This window comes from Pituophis catenifer, unplaced genomic scaffold (assembly GCF_029215685.1).
Source record: "Pituophis catenifer annectens isolate HBS135680 unplaced genomic scaffold, rPitCat1.0.hap2 SCAF_15, whole genome shotgun sequence".
Taxonomy (NCBI): Eukaryota; Metazoa; Chordata; class Lepidosauria; order Squamata; family Colubridae; genus Pituophis; species Pituophis catenifer.
Window position 1 is genome coordinate 17,231,114 of NW_027256895.1, and position 24,720 is coordinate 17,255,833.

General features: G+C 39.4%; 1 protein-coding gene across 1 annotated transcript; it reads left to right on the top strand.

Moving 5' to 3' along the window:
- The first annotated feature begins 4,895 nt into the window (after positions 1–4,895).
- On the top strand, positions 4,896–10,870 carry LOC139324488 (vomeronasal type-2 receptor 26-like). Its single transcript, XM_070954200.1, has 5 exons — positions 4,896–4,916; positions 6,035–6,892; positions 8,078–8,305; positions 9,524–9,650; positions 9,960–10,870. Exons 1-5 carry the CDS (start codon positions 4,896–4,898, stop codon positions 10,868–10,870), a joined length of 2,145 nt encoding a protein of 714 aa, XP_070810301.1.
- Positions 10,871–24,720: the final 13,850 nt, after the last annotated feature.

Genomic DNA, 24,720 nt, shown 5'->3' on the forward strand with positions numbered 1-24,720 from the left:
TGGGAGTGCCCCATCGCTTTCATGAAGTCAGATTTTGATTTATCACATTTATATGGCCACACATCATATACCCCACGTAACGGGATTAGCTCCCGTTACTTGTCCCAGCTTCTGAAAACCAGGCAGTTGAAAGCACGTAAAAAATGCAAGTAGAAAAATAGTGACCACATTTGGTGGGAAGGTAACAATGTTCCATGCACCTTTGACATTTAGTCATGCCAGCCACATGACCACAGAGACATCTTCAGTTTTGAAATGGAGTTGAGCACCGCCCCCTAGAGTTGGGAACAACTAGCACACATGTGTGAATCTAGAGACTACAAGTGAATTTTTGAGTGTTTTGGTTATGCCACAGCATCTTAATTCTTCAGCTTTTTGATGTTTCAAGGGACTAGGCTTGGGGATATTTTTCAGCAAAATCAATATTCTCCAAAGTGAGCATAATCAAGGTCCACTCATCCTAGTATTTGGGATTTTTTTTAGGACTTAATATTGATTTTATTTCAGTTTCTCTCTGGCTGCTAAAGTTCTTCTTGGAAATAAGATGACATTATCTTGAAATATTGCATCAATAGTATTGAAAACAACTGGATAATCTTTTTTACCAATTAAGTAATATATTGTAAATTAATATTTATCTCAATGATATTTAATTTGGAGTGTACAAATTGCATTACTTAAATATTTAAGCGATACAGTTTGTCCTCTCTGGACTAAATCTCATGTCTTGAGATATGATATTGGAAATCCCAGACATGGAGTTTATTCTGTAAGTTGTTCTATGGTATCCTAACATGATATGATTCATCTCTGAATTGTGAACTGGTGTTCTAATGTAACTCTGAACCACTGTCCTATTTTGGCAATGCAGCTCAGCCTTGGAAGTGATGGCATAGCAATCTCTATGCGCAGATGGAGATCTGCTGATTGAACTTGTTTACTTAAGTCATGAGAAATGCTGAACATTCCTGCTGCATTAGCTCAGTTTGAATATGAATGTGAAACTAACACGGATTTGGGTTTCATTTTCTAATTTAGCAGACAAAATAGGGAAGGAATATCTTCTGGACATGTCCACCACATATGATAATAAGAATCTGATAACTGGTGACATTTCCAACATTTAGCTGATTTATCTTTAAACATTTTTGCCTGTTCCTCAAGGGGCATATGCCATCTATAAAATATTTTATATTGATTTTCCTTATATGCAGTGGACATTGTTAATTTATAATTCCCTTCCCATAACTGTTGCCATTTATCTAGATCTATTGAATATCCAAAATTCTTTGCCCATGCTATCATTGTTTCTTTACTTGCTCCTCCTCCAGTTCAATGCCAAGTAAAAAGTTATAGATTTTTTAAAATTAATTTATCTACTGTCCTGCGAGTATCTCATCCATCTCTGTTTTTTCTAAGTGAAAACCATACAATTTAGCATCTTTTTCATATCTTGTTTGTATCTGCATGTACATATACCAATCCATCTCAATCCCCTGTTCTTCCAATTCTCGTTTCCCTTTCAAATCCCCCTTATAAATTAATAAGTCCTTATATCTTACAATATTTCCAACATTAAAAACATTTGGATGTATCAAAGCTTCCATTGTTGATAACCATATCAGTATTTTCAGATAATATTTATCTCTGACCTTCTCCCATACCAATAACAATGCATTCCTTATATAATGTCTAAGAAAGTACGTATGTATCTTATTTCTACCATACCATAAAAATGCATGCCATCCCAATTGTAAATCATGACCTTCCAGTGTTAATAGTCTTGTATTTCTTACTTCAACCCATTCCTTCATCCAACTCAATGCTGCTGCCTGGTAATACAATTCCCAATTCGGAAACCCAAATCCTCCATGTAATCTCATGTCCTGAAGCATTTTATGCTTATTCTTGCTTTTTTCCCTTGCCATATAAATTTCCTTATTATCTTATTAAGCTGTTGAAAATAAGTCTTTTCAATTTTTATCAGTGCTCTCTGAAATATGAATAATAATCTTGGTAATATATTCATCTTTATTATTGCAATCCTTTCCATTAGGGACAATTGAAGATTCTTCCACTTCTCCAAGTCTTTCTCGATTTGTTGTTTTAATTTATAATAATTATCCTCTTTTATTGTTACACATCTTGAAGTTAGATAGACTCCTAAGTATTTAACTTTTTTCACCACTTGTATATCTAAATTCTCTTCTATCTCTCTTTTGTGTTTTTCTGTAATATTTTTCACCAGAATTTTCATTTTTTCTTTATTTATTTTTAGAGCAGACACCTTTCCATAATTCTCTATTTGTTCTAGTAATTTGGGACCTGTTGCTTGTGGTTCTTCTAAGATGAATACTAAGTCATTTGCAAAAGCTTGCAGTTTATACTCTTATTTTTTGATTTTCATCCCTTTTATGTCTTCATTTTGCCTAATATTTCTATTTAAAACTTCTAAGATCAAAATAAACAGCAATGGTGATAGAGGACATCCTTGTCTAGTGTCCTTCATAATGCTAACATTTTCTGTCATTTCTCCATTCATCATTATTTTAGCAGATTATCTGTCATAAATCATTTTTAAAGTGTTTATAAATCTGTCCCCAGAGTCCATTCTCTGCAGTTGTTCTATCATAAATTGCCAGTTCACATTGTCAAACGTTTTTTGGGCATCTAGAAACATCATCACCATTTGTTTTTCTGAATGTGTCTCATAATATTCCAAAGTATTCAAAATTTTCCTCATATTGTCTCTGATTTGCCTTTTAGGTAAAAATCCATTTTGGTCTATATGAATAAATTCATTTAACAGTTTTTTTAATCTATTTGCCATTATAGAAGCAAAAATCTTATAATCCACATTTAGGAATGAAATTGGTCTATAGTTTTTTATCAATTGTAGGTCTGTATCCTCTTTAGGTATAAGTGTTACATAAGCCTCCCTCCATGAATCTGGCATTCTTGCCTTCATTACTAATTCATTAAATAGTTCCAACATTAAAATACTTATCACTTCTTGTAGTGTTATCACTTCTTGTAGTGCTGGTAACCCATCCGGTCCTGGTGCTTTCCCATTTTTTTTTTGTCCTTTTATCCCTTCTGTTAATTCCATCATTGTTATTCTTTCTTCTAACATTCCCTTATATTGTTTTGGTATTTTAGGTAAATCTGATTTTTCCAAATATTTTATTATCTCTTCCTCTGAAATCTTTTCTTAGGAATAGAGTTTTTCATAGTATTTTTGAATTACTATCTTCTTTTCTTCATTTCTATAATGTAACTTCCACTCTTCATCTTTTATTATTTTCTTCTTCTCTTTTTTTAATTTATATGCTAACCACCTTCCTGGTTTGTTTGCATTTTCAAAAAAAAAAAATCTGTTTAGATGTTCTTAATTTATTTGCTAATGATTCCTGTTCATTTAAATTTATTTCATGTTTTTTCGGTTCCATCAGCTTCTTAATTTTTTTATTTTGGATATCTTTTTGGAATTCTTTCTCTAAATTCTTATACCCCTCTTCCAATCTTATCTGTTTTTGCCTTTTCTTTTTATTCTTTCTTCCCAAATATGTTATTGCCAAACCTCTAATATAAGCTTTCATCATATCCCATACCTCCTGAAGTGATGTATCTTCTTTCTTATTTATTTTTAAAAAATTCTAATTCTTTTTCCATAAACTGCTGAAAGTCCTTTTCATTTAATATTGTTGCATTCAAAGTCCATCTTGTCTTTTTCTTCTTTCCTTTCCACATTATTGTCATTGGGCTATGGGCCTTCCAAATATTTGAGCCAATATTTACTTCTTGTATATTATCTATAAGTTCTGTTGACATCCATATCATGTCTATCCTTGACCACGATAAATGTATATTTGAATAGAAGGTATATTGGTTTTCTTTCAAGTGTTTTTGTCTCCAAATATCTTGAATACTCAACTCTTCTATCATTGTAAACAGATTTCGGCAATATTCTTCTGGATTTTTTATTTGTCTTCATTGTTTTATAATCCAGATCCAGATTTGTTACAGCATTAAAATCACCCATTATACATACATATTTTGACTTCATCGCCCTTGTCTCTCTTAGTTCCATTGGATCGCTCCTTCTCTTAGGGCTCTTTCTTCCTTTACTTTTTCATCTTTGTCTTTCTCTTCATCTTTTTGCTTTGTCTCTCCTATTGCTCCCAAATCTTCTTCTAGTGGTCCACAAAATTGTTGATAAAATAGTTTTGCTTTTTCAGTGGAGTCAAATCTATGTCTTTGTTCTTGCCATGTCACCAAAATTCCTTCCAGTATTAACCATCTAAAACTCACTCCTTTGAATATTAGGAACTTCGTTAGAAACTGATATTCTCTCCTCAGTTCTCTAACTCTTCTAGGTATTTGTCTTAATACCTCAATTTCTTTATCTTTGTGTTTCAGTGCTGTATTTCTTGATGCTTGTAATATCTCTGTTTTCACTGCCTTCTTCATAAATCTTATATGTACTTCACTTGGTAGTTTGTTCCTCTTTGCATATCTTGTGTATACTCTGAAGGCTTCATCCATCTCGTTTAAGATCTTTTCCTTGGATTGTTCCAAAACTTCTGATAATATCTCAGCAATCATCTCAGGTAAATTTTCTCCTTTTTCTTCCTCTATGTTTTGAAATCTTAAGTAAAACTCAGAACACTCCATCTCCCACAGAATAATTGTTTTTTCAGCTGGTACCAATTTTTCTTCTAATTTCTCAACTTTCTTTTCTGTCATTTCCACTTTTTCTTCTACTTTCTGGATTCTCTCTTCATTTTTCCCAATCATGGCTTTCATTTCTTTCATTTCCTGTTTTAAGTCATCATGAAGCGATTGTTTAAAATTTCTTAATTCCATCATCTCCGAAGTTTTCTGTGTTTCTGTCGATGAGGGAGTTGCTGTTGGATGTAGAGTTGATATAAATTTCTTCATATTTATAATCCAAGTGCATAATCTTTCCCAATGGTTGGATTAGCAAAAAAAAAAAAAAAAAAAAAGAAGAAGAAGAAGAAGAAGAAGAAGAAGAAGAAGAAGAAAAATAAAAAATAAAATACAAAAATTGAAAAACAAAAATTCCAATCAACCACCTCCCTCAAAAATCAAATTTCCAAATACCCCAAAAGAGAGAGAGAGAGAGAGAAAATCAACTGCCAAAAGTAAAAGATAAAAATACAAATCCAAACAACTAAAAAGGAAAAATTTTCTTCTGACTCTTCCAGTCTTAATCCAATTTCTTGTCAACCTAGTTCTTTTTTTTTTTTTAAAAAGGCATAGAAAAAAAAAGTTCCTAAAAAAATAAAAGACACAAAACACAAAATAGAGTGCCTTTCATTGACCAGCAAAGATCAAAACTTGGAACTTCAAAGCAATCACCAGTCAGTGAGTGATAATAATAAAAGATTATTATTATTAAAATGGAATAAAATTAAGATATGGCTGGAAGAAATGATACAACAATGTATTGATTTAAAACCAGAACTGTTCCTATTGGGTATCCTGGCAGAAAAATTTAGCAAAGAAATTATTTATTTGATTATACATGTAATAACAGCTGCAAGGATTATTTATGCACAATATTGGAAAGCAGAGAAAATTCATTTGGAAGGAGAAGTAATTAAAATTTTTTTAGATTGTGCAGAAATGAATAGATTGACTTTGATGATTAAAGAAAGAGGAGATTCAGAATACTTTAAGATATGGAAACAATTCTACTATTGGTTAAAAAAAAAGATATAAATAAGTAAATTAACAGTTTATACATAAAAATGCTATAATTAGAATATTTTGTTAGTGATGAATTGTTGTAATTGATTCGATGAGAATGAAGAAAGAAGAAATAACAAAAAGAAGAATGATTGGAGACAACACCGAGATGTCACATGGAAGGAATGACTGATGTATTAAATATTTGTTCGTTTAAAAAAATTAAAAAATTAAAAAATAGGGAAGGAATATCATTGCACATCAACTATTTACTTTACAGTCAATTGTTTTTTCCTTTTATTGTTTATCTCTTTGTTTCTAGATATTGTATGGTTCTGCTCCTGAAATTAGCATAAAAGACCAAGCTGCTTTTTACCAACAGATGTTGCCGAATATGGACAGTCAGTACAAGGGAATTTCTCAATTATTGCTATATTTCATGTGGACATGGGTTGGGATGTTGCTAGTAGACAACGAGAGTGGTGAAATGTTTCTGCGCAGGGTGCTTCCCATGGCTACCCAGAATGGCATCTGCTTTGACTTCATTGCAAGATTTCCCAAACCTGTTCATTCAAATAATCTGAAAAAGATGTTCGAAATAGGACTTAACATGTACAGATTTGTTATGAAAAGTAATGTCACTGTGGTGGTAGTTCACGGTGAAAGTGGTAACATGATAACTCTAAGGTTTCTTTCCAGTAGTTTGAAAAATAATAATTTACCACTATGGTCAAAAGGGAAAGTCTGGATTATGACAATCCAGATGGATTTCACATCAAATCCCTTTCACAGAAATAAGGATATGGTTTTCCTTCATGGTGCTTTATCTTTTGCAATTCACTCAGAGAAGGTACTGGGATTCCATCAATTTGTTCAGATGAGAAACCCTAACTTGGAAAGGGAAGACAGTTTAATCAAGATCTTCTGGGAAAATGCCTTTGAATGTTCCCTCCGCACCTCTGTAACACAAAAGACAAATGGGGCCACTTGTACTGGAAAGGAGAAACTGGAGATTCTTCCTACATCTGTCTTTGAAATGGAAATGAGTGGCCACAGCTACAGTGTCTACAATTCTATCTACATGGTGGCACATGCTTTGCATGATTTCTATACATCTATAATGAAATACAGAGAAGGGAGGCAAATCAAGGGGAAAATTTTGAATCAACATTTATGGAAGGTAAAATCCCCCAAAAGACAAATTACTGATGTCTCACTATATCTTCCTACTAGATTTCAGAAAAAATAAAAAAATAAAAAAAAATCATACTTCCAAGAATTCAATTTATTTTCTTGCGGTCTAAGAGCAAGTGAAAAATATAAAATACAGGATACCATTAATATATCCATATGTAACATATAAATGTAAAAAAAGAAGAAACCCTATTAAATTAGGAATTCATTAGAGTCACAAAACAGTTTCTATAAGCTAAAGTAATTTATTTATTTATTTATTGGTTCGATTTATATGCCGCCCTTCTCCAGAGACTCATACTCATACCTGCTTAGTAGGGCTTTCAGCCCCCCCTAAACAGTGTTCTTTTTTTTATACAAAGTCTTCTTATTGCCCCCACAATCCGGGTCCTCATTTTACCTACCTTGAAAGGATGGAAGGCTGAGTCAACCTTGAGCCTGGTGAGATTTGAACTATGTATAAAAATGTTGCTTCTGACTTTCAAGCACCTGCGTATTGATAATTTAGTAAGACTAAACATGATTTATTTCTAGATGACATGCATATAATTTATTTTAAAACACTGTATTCTATATATTTATTTGGTTCAAGTGCAATATGTTATGTTGCTCATTTGGTACTACTTTTTTCCCTTATATGTTTGTTTTTTCTTATATGTTTACTGAACCTGCTCATTCGGAGAAGTTTCTGAAATCCAAAAACATACTCAAAATTCAATTTCTTTTAAAAGAAATCCATGGAGATTATTGACATTTCTGTACTAGAAACTTTTTAAAAATATATGAAGGTCCTTATCATTATGATTTTAATGTTTTAAAAATTTTTTAAAGCTTTCTGCAACATTCTTCCCCTTATATTCTTTTATACTCTCCTCAATATAAACTTGTTTCTCAATTATTTTTTTCAAAAATCTGCTAGAAATAATAGTCTGATTTAAATTGCTGACTAGTCAGATCTAGTATTTTATTTTATTTCTTCTGTTTCATTCTGGTGCCATGAGGATTCTGTATCATAGTTACAATCAATAATATAATTTATTATTGCGGTTATTATTATCTTTCATGGTTTACAAACCTTGAAAGGATTTCTAGTCTATATACTTTAAAGGGGAGAAGGAGTGCTGTTGTACATCCTGATATATATCTCTGTTTGGCTTATTTTCTGATTTAGCTCAACTACATGATCAGAAGAACATCATTTAACAATAGTGCCGGGCAAAAAATTGGGTTCAATGAAAACGGAGAATTAGAGACTGGATTTGATATTTTCAATTGGATCACATTTGAAAATTTGTCTTTTAAAAAAGTCCAAGTTGGAGGCATAGACCTCAAGGACTCCAATGAAAAAATGGTCACCATTTATGAAGATGTTATTGTGTGGCCAAGCAGATTTAACCAGGTACGGTCCAGTCACATTGTGTTCAGTCCAGATTTCACCACTTCTAAAGCTCATTTAGAGGCAAACTATTCCATAACAATGACCCTCGGAAACAGAATTATATTCTCTCCGTGAAGCATCTCCAGCCTAGCTGTTTGTTTATTCGTGTGGGAAGCACCACAGTTAAAATAGGGCAAAACATTTAAAAATAAAAGATGCAAGGTTAAATTATGTAAAAATTAAATAGACCTTGCCCAGAAACAAGCAACGTTGATTTTGTTCCGTCATGCTGCCATGAGATCCTGAAACGTACACTGATTGGGGCACAAAGGGCAAGCATACATACTGTATGTTTTGTTGTCTGAATGTCAACACAATTACAAAGAATAGAAGCAACTGGATATCCCCATTTGTTCAGATTGCTTCTGGATCTTGTTGCACCCATTCACAATCTATTCAATGGTTTCCATACTTCTCAGTTTTTGTCAGACCCAGGTGCCAGTTCGTCCATTGGTCCCATCCAGTATTACTTCTTTGTAGCATTCCATAAATCCATTCTGCTTCGAAATTCTTCAAAGACTTCCATCCACCTAAAGAAGCTTTTCCTGGATTTTAGTCTCTGCTAAGCTGGTTATCGGCCACAGAGAGGGTTCTGTCTGGATATTATTTGAGTCTTTCTCTATATGTGCTGCTCTTAAGACATTTGGGTGCCCCTTCGACAACAGCTGGCTAATCCTTTCAATCCAGAAGCATCCAAAGCATAGTGAAGGGCTCATTTCCACTTGTGACACTTTGTGTATGTAGCCTATGATAGACTAAGAAAGTCAGTCATTGGTGTTCCCTAGGATACCTTCTAGGGTAGAAGGTGGGTAAATGGAGAGAAATAGAGTAGGCCACGAAGAAAGTTCACACCTTGCATATAAAGTCTATGCAAAAACATTCCCATTCACTAAAAGCCTTATAGATGTTCAAAAACAAAGAAAGGGAAGCAACATTTGTAAATCTATGCCTCTGTAAAGAGGTCTTTTTATTGGCGACAAATTAAGTATTGTGATCTATAAGCTCGCACTGAGGCAAAAAGTTATTCAAATCTTTTCTACCCAAAACCAGACTTTGCTGTCTCACATTATTATATCAAAAGAAAAAAATATGATGGAAAGATATTTCTAAAAATACTGAAAGACACCGAGATGCCACATTTCCAAAGATAAACTTTTTTTATTATTTATTTATGGACAGACCCAGCCACTTTCTCTTTGTAATGGGAAGTGCGATTCAGGCTACAGTAAGATAAAGATAGAAGGAAAACTATTTTGCTGCTATGACTGTCTTCGATGTCCAGAAGGGAAGATTTCTAACAGGGAGGGTAAGAGATATTGTACATCTACCTCACCGAATGAATCGGATTGTCAAATATACCATGGGAAATTTTCTGTTTTCTGCCAACTCTTTTGCTTGGCAGATTAGACTATAAAATAGGGATAAGTAATTGAATTGCAAGCATGTTCATTATTGGTAGCAAGAAATGGATTTATGCACATACAAGTTGATGGCAACTAACTTAATGTGCAGCACATATTTTTTTAGAAATTAATTGGCAGTTCTCACTTTGAACACTTGCACAATTGGTTTTTTTCTTTCAATGCAACTTCAACATCAATGTTTTCTTTCATAGATATGGATGAATGTTTTCAATGTCCAGAAGATCGGTATCCCAATGAGAAGCAGGTATTGTGTCTCCCCAAAGTTACAACATTCTTGAACTACAAAGAAACCCTGGGAACAGTTATGGCTAGTTCTTCTCTTTTCTTCTCTTTAATCACAGTTGGAATCCTTTGGATCTTTATTAAGCATCAGAACACTCCTGTTGTCAGAGCTAACAACCGAAACCTCACATATGTACTCCTTGTTGCTCTCCTGTTTTCATTTCTTTGTACTTTGCTATTCATTGGGAAACCTCACAAGATGACATGTCTCCTTCGTCAAACTGCCTTTGGCATCATCTTCTCAGTGGCCATTTCTTGTGTTTTGGCCAAAACCCTCATCGTAGTTCTAGCTTTCATGGCTACCAAGCCAGGGTCCAAGATGACCAAATGGTTGGGGAAAAGACTTGGCACATTTCTAGTATCCTGCTGCCTCCTTATTCAAATTAAAATTTGTATTATATGGCTGATCATCTCTCCCCCATTCCCAGATGCTGACATGAAGTCAATACCAGAAGAAATCATTCTGGAGTGTAACAAAGGCTCTGCCTTCATGTTCTACTGTGTCTTGGGTTATATGGGCTTCCTTGCCATTGTCAGCTTCACACTGGCCTTCCTAGCAAGGAAATTGCCTGATGCTTTCAATGAAGCCAAGTTTATCACCTTCAGCATGTTGGTCTTCTGCAGTGTTTGGTTGTCCTTTGTTCCAGCATACCTGAGTTCAAAGGGAAAATATATGGTTGCTGTGGAAATCTTCTCCATTATAGCTTCCAGTGCTGGATTACTGCTTTGCATCTTTTCTCCCAAATTGTACATCATTGTGCTGAGGCCCGATTTGAACAAAAAAGATCAGCTCAAAAGAGAAAAAAAGAGAGAACCATAAATTTAATTGCTGTTTCCTATTTTGCATCAGGTATCAGGAAGTTAAAACCAGTTTAGTCTAGCACCAGGATAGAAACTAGGAGATTGTGAATTCTACTCCTGCCTCATACATGTGTTGTTGTGGGGAAAAATAGAAGGAGGGAGAAGTATTAGATATTTTTGCTGCCTTGAATTATTTATTAAAAAGAATAATAGCAGGAGAAAGAAAGAAATATTTTTATATAAAAAATCCCTCTACAGAACCCTTTAAATAATGTATGGATCATAAATCCAGAACAATTAAATTTCTAAAGTACTGGGTTGGAAACCAGGAGACAGGCCTTAGGAGATATACAGGTGAAACTCGAAAAATTAGAATATCGTGCAAAAGTTCATTTATTTCAGTAATGCAACTTAAAAGGTGAAACTAATATATGAGATAGACTCATTACATGCAAAGCGAGATAGTTCAAGCCTTGATTTGTCATACTTTTGATGATTATGGCTTACAGCTCATGAAAACCCCAAATTCACAATCTCAGAAAATTAGAATATTGTGAAACGGTTCCATATTCTAGGCTCAAAGTGTCCCACTCTAATCAGCTAATTAAGCCATAACACCTGCAAAGGGTTCCTGAGCCTTTAAATGGTCTCTCAGTCTGGTTCAGTAGGAATCACAATCATGGGAAAGACTGCTGACCTGACAGTTGTGCAGAAAACCATCATTGACACCCTCCATAAGGAGGGAAAGCTGCAAAAGGTAATTGCAAAAGAAGTTGGATGTTCCCAAAGTGCTGTATCAAAGCACATTAATAGAAAGTTATGTGGAAGGGAAAAGTGTGGAAGAAAAAGGTGCACAAGCAGCAGGGATGACCGCAGCCTGGAGAGGAGTGTCAGGAAAAGGCCATTCAAAAGTGTTGGGGACTTTCACAAGGAGTGGACAGAGGCTGGAGTCAGTGCATCAAGAGCCACCACACACAGACGGATCCTGGACATGGGCTTCACATGTCGTATTCTTCGTCAAGCTGCTCCTGAACAACAAACAACGTCAGAAGCCTGGGCTAAAGAAAAAAAGAACTGGTCTGTTGCTCAGTGGTCCAAAGTCCTCTTTTCTGATGAGAGCAACTTTTACATCTCATTTGGAAACCAAGGACCCAGCGTCTGGAGGAAGAATGGAGAGGCACACACTGCAAGATGCTTGAAGTCCAGTGTGAAGTTTCCACAGTCTGTGTTGATTTGGGGAGCCATGTCATCTGCTGGTGTTGGTCCACTGTGCTTCATTAAGTCCAGGGTCAACGCAACCATCTACCAGGAGATTTTGGAGCACTTCATGCTTCCTTCCACAGACGAGCTTTATGGGGATGCTGACTTCATTTTCCAGCAGGACTTGGCACCTGCCCACACTGCCAAAAGTACCAAAACCTGGTTCAATGACCATGGGATTACTGTGCTTGATTGGCCAGCAAACTCACCTGACCTGAACCCCATAGAGAAGCTATGGGGCATTGCCAAGAGAAAGATGAGAGACATGAGACCGAACAATGCAGAAGTTCTGAAGGCCGCTATTGAAGCATCCTGGTCTTCCATAACACCTCAGCAGTGCCACAGGCTGATAGCATCCATGCCACGCCGCATTGAGGCAGTAATTGATGCAAAAGGGGCCCAAACCAAGTACTGAGTACATATGCATGCTTATACTTTTCAGAGGTCAGATATTGTTCTATGTACAATCCTTGTTTTATTGATTTCATGTAATATTCTAATTTTCTGAGATTGTGAATTTGGGGTTTTCATGAGCTGTAAGCCATAATCATCAAAAGTATGACAAATCAAGGCTTGAACTATCTCGCTTTGCATGTAATGAGTCTATCTCATATATTAGTTTCACCTTTTAAGTTGCATTACTGAAATAAATGAACTTTTGCACGATATTCTAATTTTTCGAGTTTCACCTGTATATGGATAGATGAGAGAGAGAGAGAGGGAGGGAGAGATGAACATGGAAATAGACATAGAGAGATATATGGATTTATATGTATATATATATATAATTCATAGACATAGATATAGATATTTACAGTAGCATTAACCACCAGGGTAAATCTTTAAAAAAACACACCATAAAACTCTAATAATAAAGTGCTCTGTTCTAAACTCCAGTTTTCACTCAGTAGAGGGGAAATGGTTTTCATATGTGGGGGTAAGATGTTCCACAGGAGTGCATCATGATAGAGTACAATGTCCTCCAGAGCCCCAATAGATGGAACTCCTTTGGAAATGGGAACTTCAACAGAACTTGTCCCTCAAACCTTACAAGATGAGGAGATGCAGGCTTGGAAATAACTAGGCCTTCAGTCATGGGTGGTTTAATTTTAGTTTTAGCTGTGGTTACTCTGAAACAATTTTACAAAGCACTCTGTTCTTGGTTGCAATCAAATTCTGTTTAATGCACAAGCCCAGAAGCCACACCTTGTTCACACCTGTGACAGACTGGTATTGATTGTCTAGAGGAATACCATTTCTCAGAATTGTATGTGAAGCACTAAGAACAAGATTTTTTATTCATTTATTTTCATCAAGCATGTATTAGATAAAAGATATAAGTATAAACATGAATATGACTACATGAAATGGATATGAATAAAAGGGAACATTAGGACTGGGACAGTAGGCACGCTGGTACGCTTATGCATGCCCTTTAAAGACCTCTTAGGAATGAGGTGATGTCTACAGTAGACAGTCTAAAATTAAAGTTTTGGGGGTTTGGGGAAGAAGTCAGAGAGTCAGATAGTGAATTCCAGGCATTGACAACTCTGTTGCTGAAGTCGTATTTTCTGCAATGAAGATTGGAGCAGTTTACCATAAGTTTCTATCTATTGTGTGCTCTTGTATTGTTTTGGTTGAAGCTGAAGTATTCATTGACAGGAAGGACACTATAGCAGATTATTTTATATACTACACTTTGGTCGGACTGAAGACGGCGAAGTTCTAAGTTGTCTAAGCCCAAAATTTCAAGTCTGGTGGCATAAAGTACTTTGTTGCGAGCAGAGGAGTGGAGGACTCTTCTCGTGGAATATCTCTGGACTTATTCGATTGTATTAATGTCGGATATGCAGTGCGGTTTCCAAACAGATGAGCTATATTCAATGTAATCAAAGATGGTAAAAATCTTCTTTATTTCCTATTACTTATTCAAGAAAATTAAAAAAAATTCTTAAGTTGCAACAGAAACTTTTTTTCTTGCAGTAAGTAATTAAAGGCTTCTATCTTACCTTCCTACTTCACTAAAGAACACCATCGTTGATATGTGCTTAGAACTTAAAAAACAACATATTTTTTTTCTTCAGCATTTCCTTGAACCTCTGATTCAAAGTGGATAATGTCTACCCTATAATTAACTGTTTAATTGTGTTTATTTCAACTTCCTCTCCTAACTCTACAACTTTAACCACCAGCACACCTGCAAATAATCTTTTGCATATCTGCCTATTATGCAAAGAGAATGAAGTAATCTTTCTATTCAGAAATAACAAGCCTTTTTAAAGAAAGAATTTAATTTCACCTGTAATCATTTATTTAGCGAAGGGAGCTTGTGAGTCATCAATTCTCAAAGGAATTGCAATAAGTACATGCACACAACCCTCCCCTCACCAAAAGCAAAATAACAAGAATGGGGAAAAAAATACAGTGCTGTTATAATCACTCCAGAATGGTAATATCGGACCACTGATTCTATTCAGTAAAAAAGAATGCTCTGGTTCCATATACCAACTGTCCAATTTAAGTAAAAGCAATGCTAAGACAGGCAAAATTACTTAAATAAGGAACAACTTTATTCAGTATGATGGTCTTTGTAGCACTGGTCTTGGTCCTTTTTCCCAAAGTTGTGGGTAAGATTTCCAGTGCTGAAATTGACTGGAAGCATTGCGGCGAGACAGTCGGGGAATTTGTGGACTCTGATGAGCTCCGCAAAAACCCGGACTGACGAACTGCTGCCAAGGGGTCTTCGGACCAGAACTGTCCTGTAGGGATGGGGGTGAAGGAAAGGCACCTCAGAAGACCAAGAGGAACAGGCAAGTTCCTCGATGGTCAGAGGTAGCTCTCTATGACTTGCTGGCAGAGGTGGCAGCCATTGCGGCTGTCACGAAGGTGGGGCAACCAGAGTAAGCATGGAGCAGGAGCAGTGATTTGATCGGAGTTTTTGGAGCCAGGTGAGGGTCAGCCAACTCATAATAAGGGAAATTTTTTTTAAAAAAACCTGAAACTCCCAGCGAGAAAACGGCGGCTAATAAGCATGGGGGGAAGAAAAGAGGACATTGGAGCATATTTTTAAAGAGACAAAAAAAAGAACCCAAAATAGACCACGACCGTTGACCTTGAGACATTACTAACTTCAAAGAAAACGCTGCAGCAAAGTTTTCTCTCTTCCTTCTCCTCCAGCTCACTTCCCCCTCCCAAGAATTCCAATAGCTCCCCCCTCTCCCCCTTTCATGGTAGCCGAGTAAGTAAGCAATGAAAGAGCATGGACTGACATTCGGCCCTCCTGCAGAAGAGACATTATTCCTACAAGAAACCAAAATGACATAAAACAGATGATCACAGAAATAAAACATGACATTAAAAACCCAGATTAAGGTTTATCAGGATATTTGGAGTGAAACAATTGTACTTTCCTAGGAGTTCAACATCTCATTTATTCACCCATTCAGCCTTAGATAATGGAAAATGTTTCTAGGCCACCAAATATTGCACCTTACCCCGATGCTTGCGAGAGTCCAATATTTCCTTGACTTCAAAATGCTGTTCCCCCTCAATTAGTATGGGGACAGGAGGAGGTTCTTGGTAAAGGGGTTGAATGCTCCTGTTTCAGCAAACTGACATGAAACACTGGATGAATTCGCCTCAAATTTTTTGGTAACTCCAATTGTACTGTGACTGGGTTAATGATCCGAACTATCGGAAAAGGACCCACATACTTGGGTCCAAGCTTTTTCAAATTTAGGGTGGTTTGCAAGTACTTGGTGGAAAGGTAAACCATATCACCAACTTTATAAGTCCATTCTTGAACCCACTTCTTATTGGCCTGGGCTTTATGAGCCCGATGTGCTTCATCCAGTGCCTTGCCTCCACTTGGTTACTGACCAAGTGCCACATAACTGTTCGATCCACTCAATGAAGGAAGGAATTTGTGGGTTTTCCTGAGGCAACTCTGGAATGGGCACAAAACCTTGGCCAGAGGCCACCTTGAAAGGGATAAACCCAGTGCTGCTATGTATAGAGTTATTATAGGCCACCTCTGCTAATGGCAGTAAATCTGCCCAGTTATCTTGTTGATAATTTATGTAACACCTCAGGTATTGTTCTAATACAGAATTGGTTCTCTTACACTTACGAGACTGCCTTCTGCCTCTGATAGCCTCCCATCGACCAGTACGCTCCCACAGAGAGGGTCTCCTAAGGGTGCCGTCGGTTAGACAGTGTCAACTGGTGACTCCCAGGGAGAGAGCCTTCTCTGTGGGGCCACCTGCCCTCTGGAACAAGCTGCCCCCGGAGATTCATCGGATTCCTGACCTTTGTACCTTTCGCCGCGCCCTTAAAACACTATTATTCCATCAAGCAGGGCTGGCCTAAAATATTATTTTAATGGGTTATTTTATTTTAGAATGTTGGCCAAACTATTTAATAATTTTAAATTGTTTTTAACTTTTATATTGTTGGTTTTTTTATCTTGGCTGTACACCGCCCTGAGTCCTTCGGGAGAAGGGCGGTATAAAAATTTAATAAATAAATAAATAAATAAGCCTCATTAGTCTGAGGGTGGTGGGTGGAGCTTAATCCTTGGGTGGAGCCTAACAACCCTAGGAACTCTTTCCAAAAATGGGAGGTAAATTGAACTTCTCTATCTGAAATTATCCACTCTGGAGCTCCATGTAACCTGTGTACATGTTGGACAAACAATTTTGCCAGCATTTTAGCAGAAGGGATCTTGAGACATGGGGTGAAATGCACTTGTTTAGAAAACAAATCAATAACCACCCAAATAATTGTTTTCCCCCCACTTTCGGGCAATTCTACAATAAAATCCATGGAAATTTCCTTCCATGGAGCTCCCAGTCTGGCAACATTCTGAAGCAATCCAGGTGTCTTTCCAGGAGGTCTCTTGGCCAACGCACATACGGGACAGCTGGCCACATATGCCTCTATGTCCTTTTTTAGTGCGGGCCACCAGAACTACCGTTTAACTAGATGTAATGTCTTCACGAACCCAAAATGTCTGGCAACTTTGGCATCATGGGCGTGCTGTAATACTGTCACTCTCAGAGTGGCGGGAACATATAACTTGGCTCCCACCCAAGCAAGTCCTTCCCGAAGTGTACACTCATTTGAATGGACCAGAAACCACTTGTCAATCTTTAGAGCTTCTCGTAGCTGCTTAGTCAAGTCGCCAGACAAAGTTGGATCTGCTTTTGCCTGGGCTCTAGTAAGTACTGGTGCCGCCAGTTGTTTTAAGGGGATAATTGGCCGAATCACTTCCTCTCTAACACTATTGTATTGCGGCAGTCTCGAAAGGGCATCTGCCATGAAGTTCTTCCCTCCAGGAAGGTAGCACAGGGTGAAATTAAATCGTTTGAAGTGTTGAGGTTTGAACTTGTTTTGGGGACAGTTTTCATGGCGTTTTCAAAGCTTCTAGGTTTTTGTGGTCAGTCCACACCTCGAACAGGTGCTTAGCTCCTTCAAGGAATTGTCTCCATGTTAACAGTATCCAACAAACTGCAAAGCCTCCTTCTCCCATATGGCCCATCTCCTCTCAGTCTCTGATAATTTATGAGAAGTATAGGCACAGGGTTGCAGCTTTCCGTCTGCGTTCATTTGAAGTAACACTGCCCCGATGGCTATGTCACTGGCGTCAGCCTGTACAACAAAAAGGGCTTCCATGTCAGGATGTTTAAGGACCGGTTCGGCAGCAAACAGCCATTTTAGTTTCTCAAACACCGCCTGACAGTCCATAGTCCATTTGAGAGGCCAGGAGGGCTTTGGCCTCTCTTCTCCTTTCATTTTCAGAAGATTTGTAATTGGTAATGCAATTTTGGTGAACGAGGGGATGAACTGTCTATAGAAGTATAGATATATATACTTATATATATTATATAATATATATATATATATATATATATATATATATATATATATATTATAGAAGTATAGATATATATACTTATATATATTATATAATATATATATATATATATATATATATATATATATATATATATATATATATATATATTATAGAAGTATAGATATATATACTGGGATAGGGCGGCGGCTGATGCTTTAGACCGAGTCGTGCCTTTGCGGCCTCTGACCTGGCGCCGGTCTCACCTGGCTCCTTGGTATACTGAGGAGCTGAGGGAGATGAAGCGCCGGAAAAGACGCCTAGAGAGCAGTTGGAGGGCTAGTCGTTCTGAATCCGACCGAACACTGGTAAGATCTCATATTAAGAATTACCTAGTGGCGATAAGAGTAGAGAAGAGTAACTACTTTTCTACTCTTATTGCGTCATCAGATAATCGCCCAGCCGCCCTGTTTAGGGTGACCCGCTCTCTGCTCCATCAAGAGATGCGGGAAGACCCCTTGGAGGGTAGAGCTGAGGATTTTGTACAATATCTGTATGACAAAATTGCTCAGATTCGTGAACAGCTAGACTCTGACTGGATTGATCCAGAGGAGATGACAGGGGCAGGTCCTGAGAATATTATTTGGGAAGAGTTTGATCCTGTGACTCCCGAAAGTGTGGACAGGATACTGAACAGACTAAAGGCGACCACATGTTTATTGGACCTGTGTCCATCCTGGTTGGTACTGGCCTCCCGGGAGGTGACACGAGGCTGGCTCCAGGAGATTATAAATGCTTCTTTGAGTGAGGGTGTCTTTCCCACCGTCTTGAAAGAGGCGATGGTGAGGCCCCTCCTCAAGAAGCCCTCCCTGGATCCAGCTGTATTAGCAAATTATCGTCCTGTCTCCAACCTTCGCTTTGTTGCAAAGGTTGTTGAGAGTGTGGTTGCACGACAACTGCCTCAGTACCTGGATGAATCGAATTATCTAGATCCGTTCCAGTCGGGATTCAGGCCCGGGTACAGCACAGAGACAGCATTGGTCGCATTGGTTGATGATCTCTGGAGGGCTCGAGACAGGGGTTGCTCCTCAGTCCTTGTCCTATTAGACCTCTCAGCGGCTTTTGATACCATCGATCATGATATCATGCTGCACCGGTTGGAAGGGTTGGGGGTGGGGGGCACTGTTCTACAGTGGTTCTCCTCCTTTCTCTCTGACCGGTCGCAGTCTGTGTTGACAGGGGGGCAGAGGTCGACCCCGAGGCCCCTTATATGTGGGGTGCCACAAGGATCGGTCCTCTCGCCCCTTCTATTCAACATTTATGTGAAGCCGCTGGGTGAGATCATCCGTGGTTTTGGGGTGAAGTACCATCAGTACGCTGATGACACCCAGCTGTACATCTCCACCCCAGACCACCCCAATGATGCCCTCGAGGTGATGTCCCGGTGCCTGGAGGCCGTACGGATCTGGATGGGGAGGAACAAACTCAGACTCAACCCATCCAAGACTGAGTGGCTGTGGCTTCCGTCGTCCCGATATAGTCAGTTGGCGCCATCTCTGACTATTGGGGGCGAGTCGTTGGCCCCCACAGATGGGGTTCGCAACTTGGGCATCCTCCTGGACTCACGGCTGTCTTTTGAAGAGCATATGACGGCCGTAGCCAGGAGGACTTTTTATCAGGTTCGCCTGATTCGCCAGTTGCATCCCTTTCTGGATCGGGACTCGTTACGCACGGTCACTCACGCCCTTGTCACCTCACGCCTGGATTATTGTAATGCTCTATACATGGGGCTCCCCTTGAGAAGCACCCGAAGGCTCCAACTGGTCCAGAATGCGGCCGCGCGGGTGGTAATGGGAGCAATGTGGCGCTCTCATGTAACCCCCCTCCTGCGCAAGCTGCACTGGCTCCCAGTGGTCTTCCAGGTGCGCTTCAAGGTTTTGGTTACTATCTTTAGAGCGCTCCATGGCTCAGGACCAGGGTACTTACGAGACCGCCTCCTGCCACCAATAGCCTCTCACCGACCAGTTCGCTCCCATAGAGAGGGACTCCTCAGGGTGCCGTCAGCCAAACAATGTCGACTGACGGCCCCCAGGGGGAGAGCCTTTTCTGTGGGGGCACCTACCATCTGGAACGGGCTTCCCCCAGAGTTACGAAACATCCAAGACTTACGCATATTCCGCCGAGCCCTGAAAACATTTCTATTCCAACAAGCTGGTCTGGCCTAACTCTCCCTTTTTAATTGGCTTTTAAACTGTCTTTTAAATTGGGTTTTAAACCTCTTTAGATAAATTTGGATGTTTTTTAATCTTTGAGCCTAAATTGCTTAATCTGTTTCTTAATAGTTTTTAACTTCTATATGTATTTGTATTTATTATGGCTGTTCACCGCCCTGAGTCCTTCGGGAGTAGGGCGGTATACAAATATGAAAAATAAATAAATAAATAAATAAGAAGTTAGCAAATCCCAGGAAGCTCTGTAGTTGTTTGCGGGTGCATGGTGGGGCCCATTCCAACACTTTTCCGGATCCATCTCTATTCTCTCATGTGAGATGTGGTACCCAGATAGTCAATTTTGGTTTGGTGGAATTCACATTTTGACAGTTCAGTGGCCTTAATTTTTTTCAGGACGGTCCTTACCAGCTTTACGCAGTCGTCCATGGTCTCGGTGTAAATAAGAATGTCATCAAAGTAGACCAGCACCCCCTTGTACACGTGTTCATGCAGCACTTCATTAATTAATTCCATGAACACAGCAGGGGCTCCTTGCAGTCCGAAAGGGAGCACCCGAAACTAGAAACATCCTAATGGGCAGTTGAAAGCAGTTTTCCATTCATCCCCTTCCTTAATCTGAATTCTATAATATGCCTCCCGTAAGTCCAGCTTTGTAAAGATTTTCCCTTTGCCTAGGTGGGCTAACATATCCTTCATGAGCGGCAGGGGGTAGACATTCTCTACGCAAATCACATTCAGATTTCTATAGTCGACCACCAAGTGAAAGGATCCATCCTTCTTCTGGAACAGTACTGGTGCTGCGACCCATGGCCTAGCCGGTTGGATAAAACCACATTTTAAGCTCTTGTCAATAAAGTCTTGTAGCTCCCCCAGTTCCCGGGCAGTCATGGGGTAGATTTTTGGCTTAGGGAGTTTTACTGCAGGAAGGATTTCAATGATACAGTTGGCCGGTGGGGGGGGGGGGCAGCACATCTGACGCCTTCTCGCTGAACATCTCCCGGAGGTCCCAGTACACTTTTTGGGATCTTTTCCTCCCCCACAATGTGGTCCATTGCCGTTGCCACCCCCTCATTCTCCACTCCGCCCACAAAGTGGGGTTCCTTCCCCTCCTTCCCTGCTTCTTTGGAGCGGATGCACAAAACTCCCGTTTTCCAGTTTATGGGCGGGTTCCATTTACGGAGCCAAGGCAGTCCAAGTAGAAGGGGGCATTCCATGCCCAGGGCCACAATAAAACTAAGAATCTCCAGGTGATCTCCCATTTGCATCTCGATTGGCTCGGTTACAAAATGGGCTGGGCTCCTGCCACTGATCCATCTAGTTGACAGAATGTGATGTCTTTTCATCGCTTTCAGTCTTAGGCCCATCTGTTCAACCACGTCTCAGCTGATAATACACCTGGTGCATCCCGAATCTAGGAGGTCTGGCATCTGGCCATGGGCCCCAGTGGATGGTACCCTTAGTTCTACTAGGATGGTCATGGGGCCCCCTTTCTGACTCACCAGGCCATCATCATCAGAATTGGTGTCGGTCTCGCTGTTGTCAGCGATGGTCAGAGTTCCCAACTCACCCTGTTTCAGGGGAGCGAACTCAACAACTTCTCCTTTCAGGGCAGTTTCGCGGGCTTTCACGGGTGTTTTATCAGCCCTCTTTCCTCTGGTAGAGGTCGCCTTAGGCACTGGCTTGGAGAAACACTCAGTGGCTTGGTACCCCTCCTTCTCACATTTGAAACACATGGAGGATTTTGGCTTGGGCCCTGCCTTCCCCACTGCGGCCTTTGGCACCCCCTGGTGGAATGAGGAGGGTAGCTGATCCTAAGTGCACCCACCATGGAGACGGCTTCGGGCCAGGTCGATCTCCATGTCTGCTGCCAACACGTACCAGCTCTGCAGGTCATCAGGAGCCCCCCGTGAACGGCAATCTTTGTAGATGTCCTCATTCAACCCATCTTTATAATTCTCTAGTAGGGCCACTTCTGACCACGCTCTCCTGTAGGGTGCCAACTTACGGAACTCCTGGGTGTACTCCGCCACCGATCTCCACCCTGGTGAAGGCCCTTCATTCTGATTCTCGCTCTTTGCTCGGGTCCTCAAACTGCGATCTGAGGGCTGTCATGAACCAATCATAATTTCTCAGCATTGTGGAGTCCCACCATCCATTCAGCTGCTACCCCCTCTAGGGATTTGGTAACGCACCTCACGCGGGTGGCATCTGAGAGGAAGACCTCTCACCAGTCCTGCATATAGTTCCACACTTGGGTCAGGAAAAATCCCAATTTCTTCTTCTTTCTGATATCGGGGAAAATTTTGGCTTTCTTTGCCTCTGGGGTGGTGCCTGTCTTGCCGGGGGCTGGGGCTGCGCTGCTGCATCAACCGCTTGAGTTCCAGAAGCTGTTCGTTCCCCAGCTTGCTCTCTCTCTCTCCCACAAGCAGCAGCCTCCGTTTCATCACTGGAGCATTCATCCCCCCTCTCAGCGGGGTATGCATACCTTTCCCGGCTTCTACGGCTCTCCTCAGCTTTTCTCAAAAGTTGCAGGGCCTGTGTGACCACGAAGTTTTCTTTCTGCTCCTGCATCCAGGCAGATTCTCCCTTTCGGGGTCTGGTGCTTGTTACTCCGGGGGGGGGGTCTTTTCCAGCTCCGGTAGCCTCCCCAATCCCATCGACCATCTGGCTTTCTCCGAATCTACTTCCAACTGTAAATTAGCCATCCAGTCTGAGGCTTCCTTGCCCGGGTGGGATGACGAAGCTGCTGAGCCCGCAGCTCCCATCTGGTCCTGATCGCTGTCTTGATCAGACTTTGTTTGTTCAGCCCCCTCGGTAGTTTTCCTGGGATGGCTGTTAAAACAGACCTTGCTTTTTGTCCGGCATGCCTCCTTTCAACACTCAAGAAAGAAAAACCCCAACTCCATTTTCATAGACAAAGGTACTTTTACTGAGTGAGAACTGAATGCAACCAAAGAAAACCAAGGTCTGAAGCAAAGGCACAAAAATCACATATAGAAAGCAACCCCCCAACTGTCCAGCATAAATCATCCAATCCACATTTTCTCCAGGGGTCATGTGAGTGCAAACATCTGGTAGTGTGATTCTCCTGCTATCAGCTTCAAAGAAAATGCTGCAGCAAAGTTTTCTCTCTTCCTTCTCCTTCAGCTCACTTCCCCCCTCCCAAGAATTCCAATAGCTCCCCCCTCTCCCCCTTTCATGGCAGCCGAGCAAGTAAGCAATGAAAGAGCTGAGTCTGACAGGAACTAATTGGAACAGCGATGTTTATATTTTTTTTTCTTTTTCATTAAATGTTTGAATATATAAATAGAAAAGATACTTATAGAAGTAACCAATTATATTAAAATGTTGGACTGTATCACTTAAGAAAATATAAGTTATAAAATAAGTGGGCTCACTATTTCTGTAAGAATTGAACAATTGTAACATCATAAAATTAATCAATTTGATGATGGATTGGGGTTTAATATAGAATAGAAGAGAAATTGGAATTTGGTTAAAATTAGAGATGAAAATGAAGGGTAAAATTGGTAAAAAAAATAGATGAAAATGAACACTATGGCAAAAAGAAAGTATAGAAATGGTAACTTTAGTTGTAAAAATTAAAAAAAAATTAAATTTGTTAATTGGCCAAATACTCTGATGAGCAAAAATATATTGTATGTTTGTGTGTGTGTGTATGTGTAAAAAATAAAGAAAAACTTTTTACAAAAAAAAAAAAAAAGATTTCCAGTGCTAAATGCAGCATTGGCAAACCTCTATCTCTACTTCACCAAAAATACCAACCAGGGGACTTCATCCTTGAAGGCATTCTGTCAATGTGTAAGACAGAGCATTTGTTGTTTGAGATTTGGAGTTGCCAATTGTTCGACCATTCAGACACATAGTCAAGGTCACTTATTTGTCATTATTAGTCATTATCATATTATAACCGGCTGCGTCCTGTTCGCTGTTGACGTAAAACTATTCAACACCACTGACAATACTGCTGCCTTACAAAGCGACCTCGACTATATGTCTGAATGGTCGAACAATTGGCAACTCCAAATCTCAACCAACAAATGTTCTGTCTAACACATTGACAACAAATCAGAACACCAAATACAAGCTGGTTAGATACGACCTCGTAAATGACCCTCATTCTGTCAAAGACCTAGGAGTACTCATCTCAAATGACCCAAATGACAAATGACAAACTAAATAAAAAATAAATAAATATAAAAATAGATGAACATGAGTTGAGCTTAATTTCAGATGACCGCATCTATGCAGTTGTTGGTTGGTTAATCTTTTCCCCAACATTATATATTTTTAAAACCTCACCACTACTTTTTTCAGAGCCCTTTTTATAACCACAATGTCAGCACTTCAAGCTGCATTTACTCTAGTGCTGACATAAGAAGGAGAAGCAGAGGCGTCTGGAAAGGGACGTTTGACTTTTCACCTACTTATTTTCCCTGGAGATAATATCCCCTAGGAGATGGGATGGGAGGGGGGAAATTCCTTTGAGCTGGAGCAGTACAT